The sequence below is a fragment of the Theropithecus gelada genome, chromosome 3 (genome assembly GCF_003255815.1).
Source record: "Theropithecus gelada isolate Dixy chromosome 3, Tgel_1.0, whole genome shotgun sequence".
In the NCBI taxonomy this organism is placed as follows: domain Eukaryota; kingdom Metazoa; phylum Chordata; class Mammalia; order Primates; family Cercopithecidae; genus Theropithecus; species Theropithecus gelada.
Window position 1 is genome coordinate 111,610,121 of NC_037670.1, and position 18,130 is coordinate 111,628,250.

Below are 18,130 nucleotides of genomic sequence, written 5' to 3' on the forward strand. Positions count from 1 at the left end.
TGACACAGAGTAAGCAAAATCATGAAGTGTTTTTATCTCATAACAGCACAGGCTGCATCAAGAGGAAGCAGCTAGGTGCTGGGTAGAAAATCCAATCACAGAGACCTCATCTGCTAAGCTGCACTCAGGGCTTCAAAGAACTCAAAACAGTACCAGAACGAGCTAATGGACATAATGTATTCCTTTCAGGGCCTAACCTAATAGTGAAGCAACAAGCATGGAAAGATATTTTATATTAATTATCACACATACAACTTATAACTTACTTTCTTTGAGAGCTCTGCTCAATTGTTCCATCTTTTCTTTGGCTGTTTTAAGAAGGCGTTGTTCTAGCTAAAAGAATAGAAATAAAGCATGTAAACCATTCTCTTTATTTATTCACAACAGTATAGGTCAGCTCATTTGAAATTATTTGGTACATACCTGATAACTATGCTCGTGGTTTTTAAATCTTGTATAATAGTGCATAAATCTGTCAAGTTCCTGAAATCGTTTGTGTTTTTTCTCAGCCTAGAAAACAAAAGTCCACAAATGACTTTTATAAAAACTAGTAGCTACTAAAATAGTTTTTTGGGGGAATCATTTAAAAGTTTTATTAGTGATAGGTATAGTACATTCAGATTTGTGAATTATTTTCTTGACAGAAAACAATATTTTCTTTTTTTTTTTTTTTTTTTGAGATGGAGTCTCACTGTGTCAACCAGGCTGGAGTGCAGTGGTGCAATCTGAGCTCACACAAACCTTGCCTCCTGGGTTCAAGTGATTTTCCCGTCTCAGCCTCCTGAGTAGCTGGGATTACAGGAGCCCACCACCATGCCTGGGTAATTTTTGTATTTTTAGTACAGATGGGGTTTTACCATGTTGGCCAGGCTGGTCTTGAACTCCTGACCTCAAATGATCCGCCCACCTCGGCCTCCCAAAAGTGCTGGGATGAAAAGCATGAAACACTGTGCTCGGCCTTCAATGTTTTATTATATGGCTTTTTGCTATGGACTAATGGTATTCCCTTTAAAATTCATATTTTGAAGCCCTACCCCCAATGTGACTGTATTTGAAGATATGACCTGTAAGAAGGTGATAAAGGTTAAATAAGGTCATCAGGGTGGGCCCTATTCTGATAGGGCTGGTACCCTTATAAGAAGAGGAAGGGGCACCAGAGGTCTCTCTGTCTTTTCTGGCCACCTGAGGAAACAGTGAGAGGGTGGCTGTCTGCAAACCAAGAAGAGCACCCTCATCAAGAACCAAATTGGCCAGCATCTTGACCTTGGACTTCACAACCTCTAGAACCGTGAGAAATAAATTTCTGTTAAGCCACCCAGTCTGTAGTATTTTCTATGGCAGCTGAGCAGACTAAGACACTTGCTCTACAGTATAATGTAATATTGTATTGTTGATATTAATGTTAAAATTGTTTTTAAGTATTTACAGAGGTAGGCTGGGATATATCATTTTTCATACGTATCTTCACCAAAATTAAAAGAAGGAAAATGTAAAAGGGAAAAAGCTCTCAAGTTTACAGAGCTATTTTGTTGAAATTAAAGGCTACTATAAAGTATATTCAATTTAATACCTTATTAAGATGAAAATGGACAAAGAAATGCAAAATAACTCCAGTAGCAATGAGCGGCTTAGAGAGATGTCTTGGCTTAATTGGTTCTCTTTACCTCCACAGTCATTTCCTTGGATTGCTCCTCCACATGCTGAATGACTTCATAGCGAGTACATCTGTAATAACCTCCAGTGGAAGAACTATGTTTTTTCCACTCTTCAAGGCAAATCCAGCAAAAGTCATACTTGCACTTCAAAAGAAAACACAGATGAAAACATCTCCCCACATTAATATGCAAATTATTTTCTGCTTTATAGCCAACCAATCTGTAAAGATTAAATAACTGTGCTTGTGTGACCAGGAACAAATCTTCTCAAAGACATGCCCTCTTTCTCCTGTTTCCTCTAGAGACATTATCTGCATTATGGAAAGATGTGGGGTAGTTTAAAATTATTGTTTATAGGGATATATTAAAATGTAAAGCATAATATTATGAATCACAAGGAATCATTAAAAATATCAATAAGATATTCTTTCCAAATAATATCAGATGCAAGTGTTTCATTTTTAAGTGCATTCTAATCTGACACTGGTATATAAAGCTCCACCAGTCTATTTGAAAAACTTCTGGCAATACTGACAAATTGGTTTTGAAACCAGAACTACGCTTAAAAGACCTCTAAGTGGAACAGCTGATATAAAAACGGTTTCCCATTTTAATGTAAATTTCACTGAATTACCATAATTATCAGACAGTGCCAAAAATATGAGCATTCAGTATGAAAACACATCCTTTTTTATGCTTATGGATTTTGAGTCAGTTAAAAAGATCTTCCCATTCTGTTGTCTTCAGGTACTCTTTATGGTTTATTTATTTTTTATTTTATTTTATTATACATTAAGTTCTAGGGTACATGTGCACAACGTGCAGGTTTGTCACATATGTATACATGTGCTGTGTTGGTTTGCTGCACCCATTAACTCGTCATTTACATTAGGTATTTCTCCTAATGCTATCCTTCCCCCATCCTTCTACCCCACAACAGGACCCGGTATGTGATGTTCCCCACCCTATGTCCAAGTGTTCTCATTGTTCAGTTCCCACCTATGAGTGAGAACACGCAGTGTTTGGTTTTCTGTCCTTGTGATAGTTTGCTCAGAATGATGGTTTCCAGCTTCATCCATGTGGCTACAGAGGACATGGACTCATCCTTTTTTATGGCTGCATAGTATTCCATGGTGTATATCTGCCACATTTTCTTAATCCAGTCTATCATTGATGGGCATTTGGGTTGGCTCCAAGTATTTGCTATTGTGAATAGTGCCGCAATAAACATACAAGTGCATGTGTCTTTACAGTAGTATGATTTATAATCCTTTGGGTATATACCCAGTAATGGGATCACTGGGTCAAATGGTATTTCTAGTTCTAGATCCTTGAGAATTGCCACACTGTCTCTTCCACAATGGTTGAACTAGTTTACGCTCCCACCAACAGTGTAAAAGTGTTTCTATTTTTCCGCATTGTCTCCAGCACCTGTTGTTTCCTGACTTTTTAATGATCGCCATTCTAACTGGTGTGAGATGGTATCTCATTGTGGTTTTGATTTGCATTTCTCTGATGACCAGTGATGATGAGCATTTTTTTCATGTGTCTGTTGGCTGCATAAATGTCTTTTGAGAAGTGTCTGTTCATATCCTCTGCCCACTTTTTATGGGGTTGCTTTTTTCTTGTAAATTTGTTTAAGTTCTTTGTAGATTCTAGATATTAGTCCCTTGTCAGATGGGTAGATTGCAAAAATTTTCTCCCATTCTGAGGGTTGCCTGTTCACTCTGATGGTAGTTTCTTTTGCTGTGCAGAAGCTCTTTAGTTTAATTTGATCCCATTTGACTATTTTGGCTTTTGTTGCCATTGCTTTTGGTGTTTTAGTCATGAAGTCCTTGGGCCCATGCCTATGTCCTGAATGGTACTGCCTAGGTTTTCTTTCAGGGTTTTATGGTTTTAGGTCTAACATTTAAGTCTTTAATCCATCTTGAATTAATTTTTGTATAAGGGGTAAGGAAGGGATCCAGTTTCAGCTTTCTACATACCGCTAGCCAGCTTTCCCTGCACCATTTATTAAACAAGGAGTCCTTTCCCCATTTCTTATTTTTGTCAGTTTTGTCAAAGATCAGATGGTTGTAGATGTGTGCTGTTATTTCTGAGGCCTCTGTTCTGTTCCATTGGTCTATATCTCTGTTTCGGTACCATGCTGTTTTGGTTACTGTAGCCTTGTAGTATAGTTTGAAGTCAGGTAGTGTGATGCCTCCAGCTTTGTTCTTTTTGCTCAGGATTTCTTGGCAATGTGGGCTCTTTTTTGGTTCCATATGAACTTTAAAGTAGATTTTTCCAGTTCTGTGAAGAAAGTCAGTGGTAGCCTGATGGGAATGGCATTGAATTTATAAATTACCCTGGGCAGTATGGACATTTTCACAATATTCATTCTTCCTATCCATGAGCATGGAATGTTCTTCCATTTGTTTGTGTACTCTTTTATGTGGTTGAGCAGCGGTTTGTAGTTCTCCTTGAAGAGGTCCTTCCCATCCCTTGTAAGTTGGATTCCTAGGTATTTTACTCTCTTTGAAGCAATTGTGAATGGGGGTTCACTCATGATTTGGCTCTCTGTCTGTTATTGGTGTATAGGAATGCCTGTGATTTTTGCACATTGATTTTGTATCCTGAGACTTTGCTGCAGTTGCTTATCAGCTTCAGGAGATATTGGGCTGCAAAGATGGGGTTTTCTAAATATACAATCATGTCATCTGCAAACAGGGACAATGTGACTTCCTCTTTTCCTAATTGAATCCCCTTTCTTTCTTTCTCTTGCCTGATTGCTCTGGCCAGAACTTCCAACACTATGTTGAATAGGAGTGGTGAGAGAGGGCATCCCTGTCTTGTGCCAGTTTTCAAAGGGAATGCTTCCACAGTTTCTGCCTACTCAGTATGATACTGGCTATGGGTTTGTCATAAACAGCTCTTATGATTTTGAGATACATTCCATCAATACCTAGTTTATTGAGTTTTTAGCATGAAGGGCTGTTGAATTTTGTCAAAGTCCTTTTCTGCATCTATTGAGATAATCACGTGGTTTTTGTCTTTGGTTCTGTTTATGTGATGGTTTACGTTTATTGATTTGCGTATGTTGAACCAGCCTTGCATCCCAGGGATGAAGCCAACTTGATCTTGCTGCATAAGTTTTTTGATGTGCTGCTGGATTTGGTTTGCCAGTATTTTATTGAGGATTTTTGCACTGATGTTCATCAGGGATATTGGTCTAACATTCTCTTTGGAGACAAGATCGCAAATAGATGAAATAATTTTGGCTGGATCCTCAGCTGAACAATAAATAACACTTTTGAATATTTTGCTCACAACACTGCCCTAGGTTTTTCTTCCTGCCTCTTAGAGAATCATTATTACTGCCTCACTAAGCCAGTTCATTTATGTTAATTTTACAGTAACACAGCCTTACAAAAATTATTTTGTACCTGCCATTCTTTTGCAAGTATAGTAACAATCATTAAGCTTCAAAGTTAAAAATCAAGTAATACCTAGAAGATATTATTATATTTTACTGGAATCTTAACCATTTAAATTTTCTTCATGTCCTAAATTAGGAAAAAAAAATACATTTTCCTCTCAATAACTTTAAATAATCATTTTATACATATATGACATTTCCAATGGTAAAGCAAAATAAATCAGAATATCATTATAATTTTTTTTTTTTTTTTTTTTTTTTTTGAGACGGAGTCTCGCTCTGCCGCCCAGGCTGGAGTGCAGTGGCCGGATCTCAGCTCACTGCAAGCTCCGCCTCCTGGGTTCATGCCATTCTCCTGCCTCAGCCTCCGAGTAGCTGGGACTACAGGCGCCCGCCACCGCGCCCGGCTAGTTTTTTGTATTTTTTAGTAGAGACGGGGTTTCACCGTGTTAGCCAGGATGGTCTCGATCTCCTGACCTCGTGATCCACCCGTCTCGGCCTCCCAAAGTGCTGGGATTACAGGCTTGAGCCACCGCGCCCGGCCAGAATATCATTATAATTTTAAACCAAAAAAAGTTCATAAATGTAGGTAGGTTATTAATAATAAAATGTTATTAATAATATACCAGCAGAGTTGCTTTAAACACACTGCTGTTTCTTCCTGTACAAGTAATTAAAGAGGGTAGTTATTCTATCCAGCCTTTTGACCTCTAACATTAATCATTTATATTAAGTATTTTTCAGCCAAGTGAATCTTTGTTGGCATTTTCATTTTCAATATAATAAAGAGTTACTTATTTTATTGCTTGTTTTTTTAGCAGTCCTAAAGTCTGGCCATTGCTTTGGGTTCTTGTATTATACAGACATCTATATACAGGTGTTCCCTGGTATCCACAGAGGATTGGTTCCAGGACCTCCTGCAAACACCAAAATCTGAGAATAATCAAGTCCCCAATATAAAATGATGTATTATTTGCATACTAACCTATGCACATCCTCTAGTGTACTTTCAATAATCTCTAGATTACTTATAATATCTTACAATGTATATGCTATGTAAATAGTTGTTATATTGCATTGTTTAGGGAATAATTACAAGAAAAAAAATCTGTACATGTTCGATACAGATGCAATTTTTTTCCCTAAGTATTTTTGATCCATGGTAGACTGAATCCATGAATGCAGAACCCAACAATATGAAACTCATCGATACAGAGGGCCGACTGTATGGAGACAGTATATGGACTGGATTTGGGCCTAGTTTGGGCCTTGAGTCTAAGCCGTATGCTCCAAAACCAGCTTCACAAGAGATCTATATAAGGCAGCACTTTGTTAATCATTGGATAACACACACACACACACATATATATATACATACACACACACACACACACAAACTCTCTCAAGACTCTCACTGGGGAAGGTGACTAGCAAGGAAGGATTCATGAATTTCTGATCTTCTGGTTGAATACCACAGATTTTTACCCTTACCTTTTGTTTTTGTTTCTAAAGAGATGGCATTTTTGGGGTTTTGTTACTTTGCTCAGGCTGGTCTTGAACCCCTGGCCTCAAGTGATCCTCCTGCCTCAACCTCTTGAAGTACTGGGATTATAGGCAAGAGCCACTGTACCAGGCCCCCTCAAATAATTTATCCTTTGGATTGACAATCAAACTAAATTAAGATTCCAAATGCAAAGCATGAAAAATCCTCTTTAACTTCTTACCTTAGCACACTGCATGTGATTGCAGCCTTCATTCTTCTGTATTGGAGACTTACAGTTGGCACAAGGCTTGGAGTTAGTTAATAACCAGAGACAATTGGCCGCATCCTCGTAGGCTTCACTAACTCCCACAACTTTGGGATATTAAGCACAAACACAAAAATAAACGATTTATTGTACAACTTCTGGGGGAAAAAAAACCCTCCAGACTTTTCTTTGCAGGCTCTCAATTTTAATAAAATATTTATTTTCCGATCAGTGTCTGTGGCAACATTTTTAAACTTCTTCATTTTGAGTAGCCTAATTACAAGATAAGGAACTCTATCCCAAAAGACCTATTCATGAAACCTGGTTTAAGGGCAATTTCTACATAAACTTGTGCCCAAATAAACTGGGACCAAAAACAACATACACAAAAAAGTTTTTTTTTTTTTTTTTTTTTAATGCAACATATTACTCCATTTAAAATAACTATTGTATCAAAGAAAATTACAGAAAGAACAGTTACTTTAGACGATAATTTACAGAACAGGCCAGACGCAAATATAATTATCAGAAACTCTTTACCACAGTAAAAAGCCAAAAATATCAACATCTTTTTTATCCATGAGTATTCTGGATAAACTTAAAATTAATTCAATGTGACATGTCTAAAACTAAGCATCTCATTTATTACACCCTCTTTCTCTATCATATCTGGTTCCTCTCCATTCCCAGTTCTTATGCTTTAAGGTAGGGTCCTTCATACCTCTTGCCTAGACAACTAAAGCATAGAAAATCAACTTATCTCCCCAGTTCCTTCAAGGGCCCACCTCCAACTACACTGCTTGCACAGTGATTTTTAAAAAAATCTCTCCATGTGTTTTTCTTTTATTGACACAAAATATTTTACATATTTATGAGGTAGATGTGACTGTAACATGCATAGAATGTGTAATAAGTCAGGACATCTGAAGTACCCATCACCTTGAGTAATTATCATTTCTATGTGTTGGTATCATTTCAAGTCCTCCCTTCTAGTTATTTTGAAATATAAGAAATATTGTCTTCTATCTAACTCTATGTTTGTCCCCATTAACAAACTTTTCTTCATCCTCCAATCCCCTGCCAGCCACCCATCCCACAGTGATCTTTTTAGAATACACATTGCTTAAAATCTTTTAATTTGCTCCCCACTGACTACAAGATAAAATCCAACTGCTTTTGCAAAGAATATAAAGCCCATTATGATATGGCCCATCTGGCAAGCTCCTCTCACTCTCCATCCCTAATCAAACTTATACTCTTCATTTTCTTAAACTCAAGTTATTTTACTGTGATTTGAGATCCACAATCTTAAGGAATGTCATGGTTTTTAAAGATTCTAAATTTTACATTTTATAAACTTCCCTCTCCCCTCCATGGAGAGTTAGGGGCTACAGAGTTCCAGATGCATAATTAAAAATTTTTTTCCTGCAAGAACGTCAGCAATCAAGTTGGTTTTGTTTTCTTTTCTAACTCTAAGTGCATTGAGAAGCCCTACATTTACTTTACTCAAAGAGATGCCAGAAAATCATTTTAGAATCACTGAAAGTGGCCCATCTAATCAAAGCTTTGTTTACATGCCGACACTTTCAGAAGGGTGGAGGGGTAAATGGTTGGCTCTACTGTCAAAGCAGGGGAGAAATCAGACCCTTTGCATTTTGAAATTCAAAAAGAAGAGTTACCCAACCCCTAGATATAAGCCCCTGGGGAGGGAAGGGGGACAAAGGTTTGGGCTCACTGACCCTTGGGAAGTGGCTCTGTGTATGGATTGGAAGGGCTGAGCACCAGAAGCAGTCCTCTGATGGAGCCTAGCAATACAGAAGTGGAGCTGTCTTGCTGCAAGGAACCCCAAGAGCTTGTCTACTTAAGTTTATATTAACAACAGAACAGCAGCTACTGTTGGACTATAAAAGCATTGGTTTTTAACTCCACACAGCAAAGAGAAACAGTGGTAATGAACTGGTCAGACTTTACTCCAGTTCTGAACACACTTGGTAGAAGATGGTTTGATTAAGCTGTTGGTGGAAAGAATTATCAGATAATTTGGTGGGTGACAGGAGTTTCAGTAGGAACTTAGTATATTTAGGGCTAACAAGGTCGAGCTGTGGAGGCAATTCCACTTACAAAGGGTATTGCTATAATACCTAATCATTTAAGTACACTTCACATTTAAACATCTAATTTTTGTTAAAAGCAGTGGCCTTTTTTCTTCCTTTAGCATCAACATTATTGTTAGCTCAGAGGCACTAACATATTCTTATGACTCTTATTGTCCATTGTTATAATAAAGAAAGCACAAAGCCATTAAAACAAAGCAGCAGTGTGGCCTGCAACATAATAGTTTTTTCTTCCACCCTTGGAGAGAATGTGATCTCCTAACTGCATTTTAGTGAACTGCATGAAGTAAATCATGTTCAGGGAATAACCAACTATTACTATGATAAAAACTCGTGCTGGAAAAAAAGATCTTTATTTCCAATTCTCTGAACATGCTTATTCTACACATCTATCCCTTATACATACTTTTTTTTTTTTTTTTTTTTGAGATGGACTCTTGTACTGTTGCCCAGGCTGGAGTGCAATGGCACGATCTCAGCTCACTGCAACCTCTGCCTCCTGGGCTCAAGTGATTCTCGTGCCTCAACCTCCCAAGTAGTTGGGACTAAAGGTGCCCGCCACCACACCTGGCTAATTTTTTTTTTTTTTTTAAATTTTTAGTAGAGACAGGGTTTCACCATGTTGACCAGGCTGGTCTCAAACTCCTGACCTGAAGTGATCTGCCTGTGTTGGCCTCTCAAAGTAGTGGGATTACAGGCACAAGCCACTGCTTCCAGCTTATACATACTGTTCTTAACATCAACAACACTGTATCTACCTTCAATCTATCGGGTGAGATTTTTTCACCTCTACTGACTTTCAAACTCTTCACTTCAGTTACAGCTCTTATTATATACTGATGTTCTTTCTTCATAATCTAGTGTGCTTAGGTCTCTTTCTAAAATGTATTAACTTCATAACAAAGTATTAAAATATCACAAAATCTAAGATCTATTAATAGAATCAACATGTATGCATGTGAAAACAGTTGCTTTTAAAAACTGAATTTTTATTTTTAATTTTTTTTAGAAATAGAGATTCACTCTATTATCCAGACTGGAATGCAGTGGTGCAATCATAGCTCACTGTAGCCTTCAACTTCTGGGCTCAAGAGATCCTCCTACCTCAGCTTCCCAAGTAGCTAGGACTACAGGCATGTGCCACTATGCCTGGCTAAGTTTTTAATTTTTTGGAGAGACAGGATCTCACTGTGTTGCCCAGGCTTGTCTTGAACTCTGAGCCTCAAGTGATCCTCTTGCCTCGGCCTCCCAAAGTGCTGGGATTACAGGCATAAACCACTGCACCTAGTCAAAGACTGAATTTTTAAATAATACAATTTGAATTCAGTTTATTGAGTATGTCCCATGAAAAATACTGGTCTGAAAAATTTATAAATTAACCATTTCATAAAAAATATAACCATTCCTGCTTCTTGCTCTAATTAGACACAACAGAGGCAATATCAGTGCTTAACAAACACTATTTAAATCTTTATATGAAATTAATTCCTTGAATTGATGTCAGCATATTTTTTCTCATTAATTAGATTTTCTCATCCTGAGTCTCATAATTCAAAGACTTTGAAAAACTGGGCATAAAGAAGAAAACTATTTCATGAAACTACAAATTTGGTTAAACATGCTTATGCCATTTTTTTTTTTTTTTTTTGCATAAAATCCAAAGTAAAAATGCTATGATACAAAGTAATACATAAACTTAACATAGCACCTAATCATATTTTTCCTTTTTGAAATATCATTTTTGTATATTTAATGATGGGGTTCTACTTTAGTATTATAGTTGGCCAATTACTGTTCACTTTAATCCTTGCCCCAAATTTCATAAACATAAGTGGCCATTACTGGTCACCATCTTTCAGTGTGGAAGACACAAATCAGTAGAGGGAGAAAATTCCTAGCCTTTTCTTAACAACAACTGGGACTTTCTCTGCAGCCTTGGCTTGGTTTCCTCTCTGGTAGAACAAACCTCAGGTGTCTTCAGTCTTTTGTCTCCTATCATGTTTTCAAACATTCTTTCATCTTTCCAAATCAAAACCCCCTTTGGGATCTCCCTATCTCTGGCCATCAGAAGTAACCATGTATATACCATGTATACCATTTTCTAGCTTTTCTATTTCTTTCCTCCTCTTAGTATCAGGATCATTATCATGTGGAAGGTCATTTTTTCACAGTCCCACCCGTAATCTGTTCTCACTAGCCAGTCCATTCTCCTTCCCCCGTTCCCTAGCAAAAACTTATCTGTGGGTATGGAATGATTCATCCAATTTTAATATGGTAAGAGATAACTAAAAATAGCCATCAATTTTAAAATACTTGCTTTAAAGAGTTTTTCTGTGTTCTGATACCAGACGTGAGATGGATTTGCTGTGTGGCAGGGCATTTTTGTTTCTCTTGGCCTTGGTATCTCCCTCTGTAAAATCGGGGTAATTTGTGAATTAAAGGCAAGTAGGGAGATGTATTACTCTAATTAGATCACAGGCAAAACAGAAGATTATAATGAACTTAAAGAATTGTGGGAAGAAACCCCAAAGTGGGTTTTGATTTGGAAAGAGGGAAGAATATTTGAAAACATGATAGGATACAAAAGACTGAAGACACCTGAGATTTGTTCTACCAGAAAGGACTACATAAACCTAAAAGATTATACCCATAGTTTGAGACTGCTTGAGTGAATGATCAGCAGTCACCTAGTAAGTGATCTGTTCTTACAGTTGGAACCTTTAAAGACGAACAGGTCTTTCAGGGTAATAGATGAGACTTGGGGATAAAATACTAGGAAAGTGATGTACAAAGCCATTTGATGCCACAGGATAGTAGCACTTTGAGAGGGTCAGTGTGTCGCTTAGTGCCCACAAGGAGATTAGTATTCACCTCGAGTTCCCAGGACCCAGGATCTAGACAGCTGTGGAGATGCTAACTCACCTCGGAGGCTGGGGTGGGAGATTTGGGGGAAAATAAAAGAAAAATACTTGCTTTATATTTCAAACACTGCTGGGCATTTTCTACTCAAGAATTGAATAATATGCTAGACTAATTACTTCTTATGGTGCATTAAACCTTTCAGGCAACTAGCAGGCACACAAGGTTTACTACTTAAGGCTATTTAATGTATCTTATAACTCTCCTGTGTATGCCTCCTCCCACCTGAATTACCCATCTTAAGCCTTCATATCCTCTCACCTGGCCATTCTGAAGTTGTCTCAGAACTAACATTCTTACCTAGTTTCTCAATAGTCTCCATTTCATCATCCATACTTCTGCCTGAGTGATCTTTGTAAGTAAGCATCTTCATTCACCACTCTCCTACTTAAAACTCCTTTTCAGTGTCTCAGGATAAGGTCAGATTTCCTAGCATTGTGCATAACCACCTCTTTGTGCCCAATGCTTGATTTGGATTCCTGTCTGCACAGTCTCATCTCTTAGTGCACCACTAAACTGACTGTAAGAATTATTTGCAGTCCTTGAATATGCCACGCTACTTCACAATGCCACTTCACCCTATGCCTGGAATGTCTTTCCTATTCTGGTTTATGTGAAGAGCATCTATCAGCTTTCAACATGCAGCTTAAGCATCAATTCTTTAGAAAGTGTTTCCTAACCCTCTCCCATAGATAATTGGCCTCCTCCTCCTTTGTTCTTCCCCTCCCCTAAAAGTTATCACATACATGAACAACATTCTCTCACATTCAAAACACATTTTTCCTTAGTTTTGTATACAGTTGCCTCTCTAATATATAAACTTCAAGAGCATAGAGGGCATCTTATTTTTGTATTCTAACATAAAACAGCACTTAATAAACGTTAATTAAATAGCAAAGATAACATTTAAAATCAACAATTTATTCCTAAGTTTCTTAGCATCTTTTCTGAGTTTCAGACGAACACTTATAAAATTCCACAGGATATCTCCACACATATGTTCTGTAAGTACTTCAAGTTCAGAATGTCCACACCAAAACTCATTATTTTCCCTGGAAAGTTACTTGTTTATCTGAGTTTCCTGTTTCACTAATGGCCTAATTTACCCTCTGACCCAAACTAAAAATTCATCTTCCTACCTTTAGTCTATCTTTTCTTCAATTCACCCTTCATACTCATCAGTTATCTTGACAAAAATAACTTTTCTGATACTGCCACTTCTCTACTCTACACATTTTATGGCTTATTCTATTAGGAGGATAAATTCAAACAATTTGGCAATAACACTCACAATCTGGCAACACCTACCTTTCTAGCCTCATCTCTTTGCGAGTTTCTCCTATGGACCTTAACCTTAAGTTCTTAAAGAAATGTATAAAAAAATGTAGGTAGGTGGCCAATAGCAAGACATTCATAACAGAAATATAAATATTTCTAGCTGCCAGAAACAAGAAAATAAAGCAAATTCCAATTGTTTTGTCACATCTAAAGGTGTTGCAGGTTAATGGTATGAATCTATTTATGGAAGACAAATGCATATACACACCCATACATATCAGGAGAATAGGGGAAATGGGTGGGTATGAAGAGCAATGGCTAGTACAATGAATCTGGGGAACAAACACAATCTATAAAGGCATTTTTTTTTTTAAAATGGAGTCTTGCTCTGGCACCCAGGCTGGAGTGCCGTGGGGCGATTTGGCTCAATGAAACCTCTACCTCCCGGGTTCAAGAGATTCTCCTGCCTCAGCCTCCTGAGTAGCTGGTATTACAGGCGCACACCACCATGCTGGACTAATTTTTGTGTTTTTAGTAGAGATGCAGTTTCACCATGTTGGCCAGGATGGTCTTGAACTCCTGACCTCAAGTGATCCACCTGCCTCGGCCTCCCAAAATGCTAGGATTACAGATGTGAGCCATTGCGCCTGGCTTAAAAAAATCTGTTGACTAAACGATGCATGAACAGGACAAGAACGTTTAATCAGGCTTCACTATAAAATATCCAAAGATCATCCACTTCTCTTTGCTCCTGATAATGGACATGAAGCCTTCTCAACAAGTGAAAGGGATCTCCCTCATTATCAACTAATAAGTGGCATTTTGGTTTATACTGTAGTCTCTTCTCCATGGGTCAGAATAACCCTGAGTCAGTGGACAAAATGAACCTTGTAGATCTAAAATGCTGAGGATCAGCCCTCAGGCAGTGGTAAATTCCCTGATATAATACAAGCCTGTAAAGTATGATGGCTGTCGGGCAGTCTCTCTCAATGCCACTTCAGTTGCTGACAGTAATTACCTACTACTAGGCAGAGATGCTAAAATCCAATTCACAGCTCACTGCCTTCAAGAAGATTCTTTGACACCCTTTCTTCCCCCAACCTCAGTTTATCATTATTGTTTCTGGACTCTCATCTTTACTCAACTATATCAGTTATCATATGATACTGTAATGTCTGACTGCTTCCCTCTAGCCTCTGCATGCCCTGAAGTCTGGCATCATTTTTACTATGTGCTTTGCTCATGTAAGTGTAGATTTTCTTTTTCTTGTTTTGAGACAGAGTCAGTCTCACTCTGTCACCAGGCTGGAGTGCAGTGGCGCAATCTTGGCTCACTGCAACCTCCACCTCCCAGGTTCAAGCAATTCTCCTGCCTCAGCCTCCTAAGTAGCTGGGACTACAGGCGCACGCCACCACGCCCAGCTAATTTTTTTATTTTTAGTAGAGATGGGGTTTCACCATGTTGGCCAGGATGGTCTCCATCTCTTGACCTTGTAATCCGCCTGCCTTGGCCTCCCAAAGTGCTGGGATTACAGGCGTGAGCCCCTGCACCTGGGCCCTATAAGTGTGTAGATTTATTGGGTGAATTCTTGATCCTGACTTGCGACATCTCAAGCTAACATCATTATCTCAGTCTTTTTTTTTTTTTTTAAAGACCAGAACTAATTAATTTTCACTTACATTTTTTGAGAGAAAACGGTTGTCATAAAACACTTTAGAAGATGGGAAATTATTGCAAAGCAGATAGATTTATCTGTTAAATGTGGGAACTGCTATTAGGAAGGCTTTAAAAAGGAGTCCCCATCAGAGATTCAAACCCATTCTGTTCACAAGGCACATGCCCTGTGTCATTCAACCCAATCTAAGCATTAGTTTTCCTCTGTAAAACAGGATTACTAACATCACCCTTGTATCATTTCTGTGATGATTAACAGGGATAATGTATTTATAGAAGTCTCAGTGACAATACTTATCTATATGGTATTTAACATCAGTAAATCTATAGAACCACACAACAACAAGAAATTAACTTGCTGTATCCTTCATTGGAAGCTTTCAGGGATATGAGAAGCTCACTCTCACTACAGATCATATACTACTTCCCACAAAGTACAGAACAACTGGTTGGCTCACCCTAGGATAAAAGAAAAGGGCTATGGGAGGAGGATTAAATGTGACCACCATTTACCCTGTTTATCTTCAGCTGGAAAGTAAGTCTGTTAGAAACATGGAACTTGTCCCTGATTCCTCCTTGCCAAAACTCTATTATTTCCAAAAGGAAGTTAGTCAAAGGGACCTTGATGTTAAACAGGAGAGCGCTAGCATTAACAAATGTGAAAACCTCTTAAATAAAGACTAAAAAAGATATGACCACATTATCTTTTGAATGCTATAAGGAAATATGTAGCAAAGCAATCTAAAATTCCTTACGTTCTTCTGGTTTCATTTCGGTTATTTTTTGCAGCCAATTCTTCCATGTTTGGCAGTCACAAGGCTCATGTGCTTCACCAAGGCACTCCCTAAAGAAAATAAACATAGAAAAGACAATTTTAAAATATTCTTCATCAACATCAAGGCAAAAAAAAGAAAGTGTGTAGAGGCTGGGCGTGGTGGCTCATGCCTGTAATCCCAGTACTTTGGGAGGCCAAGGTGGGTGGATCACCTGAGGTCAGGAGTCCGAGACTAGCCTGGCCAATATGGTGAAACCCCATCTCTATTAAAAATACAAAACATTAGTAGGCATGGTGGCACATGCCTGTAATCCCAACTACTCAAGAGGCTGACGCAGGAGAATCGCTTGAACCTGGGAGGTGGAGGTTGCAGTGAGCTGAGATCGCACCCTTGCACTCCAGCCTGGGCAACAAGAGCGAAACTCTGTCTCAAAAAAAAAATAAAAAGTAGAAAGTATTCTTCCAATTTTAAAGTTGAAAAAACTAAGACATGGTGATTAATGAGAGATGGAGCATTTCAATGGAGGCATTGAAAATGAGATTCCAAAGCTTGATACCATTAGACCAGTTTTTTAAAAAAAATCAGTACATTCATTTACGTATTTCAAAAGTTCTAAATAGATTAATATTTATAACTCAGATTTGCAAGCCTTCAGAGCTTTAAAACATTTGATTAAATTACGTTTTATCCTCATTAATATTTTAAATTCTTGTTATTCAAAGGTGTATTCCTGGCCATTACTGAGCAGCTTTTTAGACATGCAGAAGAACAGGCCCCATGAGATTTACAGATTAGAATCTATATTTTATCAAAATTACCAAATGAACCTTCTTCATTTTAAAGTTTGAAAAACACTGTTTTAAGTCAAATTATTGTAGTTACTTTTACCTCTGCATCTCCAGGTAACAGCTAGGGTAACTCAATTTACTTTTATTGGAATTTGGGAAATTTTGATTTAAATAATTAAAAACATCAATTTATCATTTGTAACTCTATTTTATATTCTTTACATAGCTATTTAAGAAGTCAAACACTAAAACGAGCCTAAAGCCTTGATAAACTGCCATTTTAATTCAAGATGATGCTATACTGTATAGAACAAAGGTAATTATTCCAGTCAATGATAAAATATTATTCGGAGGAGGGAACAACCCAATCTGGAAGTGATATCATCACCATCAGTGCTATTTTAAAAAGATTTCATTTACAAAGGTTAAGCTTGGGCAGGGAGGGGTGGCTCACGCCTGTAGTCCCAGCTACTTGGGAGGCTGAGGTAGGAGGATCACTTGAGTCTGGGAGGCAGAGGCTGCAGTGAGCTGAGATCATGCCACTGCAGTCCAGCCTAGGCGACAGAGCAAGACCCCATTTCGAGGAAAAAGAATAAAAAAAGGTTAAGTGTATTAAGAAGATACACCAACTGACTCATGTAGTCTTACAAACTAAGAGGTAATTAAGAATGTATTGATTATACTTCATATTTGTTAAAATGGTGATTATTAAAAAAAAAAGAAGGTTTTGGTGTGGATGTACAAAGACCGGAACTCTTGTGCATTGCTGATAGAAATGTAAATGCTGATGCAAAGTTAAACTTAGAATTACCATAGGATTCAGCAATTTCATTCTAAGGTATGAAAGAACTGAAAGCAAGGATTCAAACTTGTACACCAACATTCATGGTATTATTCACAACAGCTAAAAGGGGGAAACAACCCAAGCGTCTATCAGCAGATGACTGGATAAACAAATTGTGGAGTATACACACATACAAACACACACACATGTTCACACAATACAATATTCAGCCATAAAAAGGAATAATATCTGCATACATGCTACACTATGAATGAGCTTTAAAAACATTGTTAAGTGAAATAAACCAGACACAAAAGTACAGATATTCTAGAATTCCACTTATATTAAATATCTAGAATAGGCAAATTCATAGAGAAAGAAAGTAGAGTGGTTGTTACCAGCCTGGGGGAGGAGAGGATGGCGAGTAACTGCTTAATGGTCATAGAGTTTCTGTTTGGGATCATGAAAAATTTCTGAAAAGGAAAAGTGGCTATGAGACGTTATAGTTGCACTCTGAATGCAATTAATGTCACTGAATTGCATACTTAAAAATGGTTAAATGGTTAAAAAAAAAAATTCACCAATTGCCTTGAAAGGGTAATTTAGTTTCCTTACACTCCTGACTTGTCACCTAATCTGACACTTGGGAGCTCCTAGCAACTTAGTGGTAGCTTAACAGACATTCAAAAAATACTGGGTTGATTAAAATATGGAAGTGAGCTGGGCACAATGGCTACTTGGCAGGCTGAGGCAGAAGAATCAACGGAGCCCAGGAGTTTCAGGCTGTAGTGTGCTATTACCACTCTGTGAATAGCCACAGCACTCTAGCCTGGGCAACACAACACGACCTTATTTCTTTAAAAAAGTGGATATATAAAGTCAGGAAACAACAGATGCTATAGAGGATGTGGAAAAATTGGAATGCTTTTACACTGCTGGTGGGAGTGTAAATTAGTTCAACCATTGTGGAAGACAGTGT

The 18,130-nt window shown here is 37.8% G+C and overlaps 1 protein-coding gene across 1 annotated transcript in view; it reads right to left on the minus strand.

The window, feature by feature from the left end:
• ANKIB1 (ankyrin repeat and IBR domain containing 1) overlaps positions 1-18,130 on the minus strand; it is a 155,703-nt gene that overhangs the window by 13,068 nt on the left and 124,505 nt on the right. Inside the window, exons 10-14 of the mRNA XM_025378251.1 lie at positions 15,559-15,647; positions 6,795-6,925; positions 1,665-1,799; positions 424-510; positions 267-333 (exon numbers count right to left, since the gene is read on the minus strand). Of these exons, the coding sequence (XP_025234036.1) occupies positions 267-333; positions 424-510; positions 1,665-1,799; positions 6,795-6,925; positions 15,559-15,647 (509 nt within the window). The remainder of the gene's footprint in view (positions 1-266; positions 334-423; positions 511-1,664; positions 1,800-6,794; positions 6,926-15,558; positions 15,648-18,130) is intronic.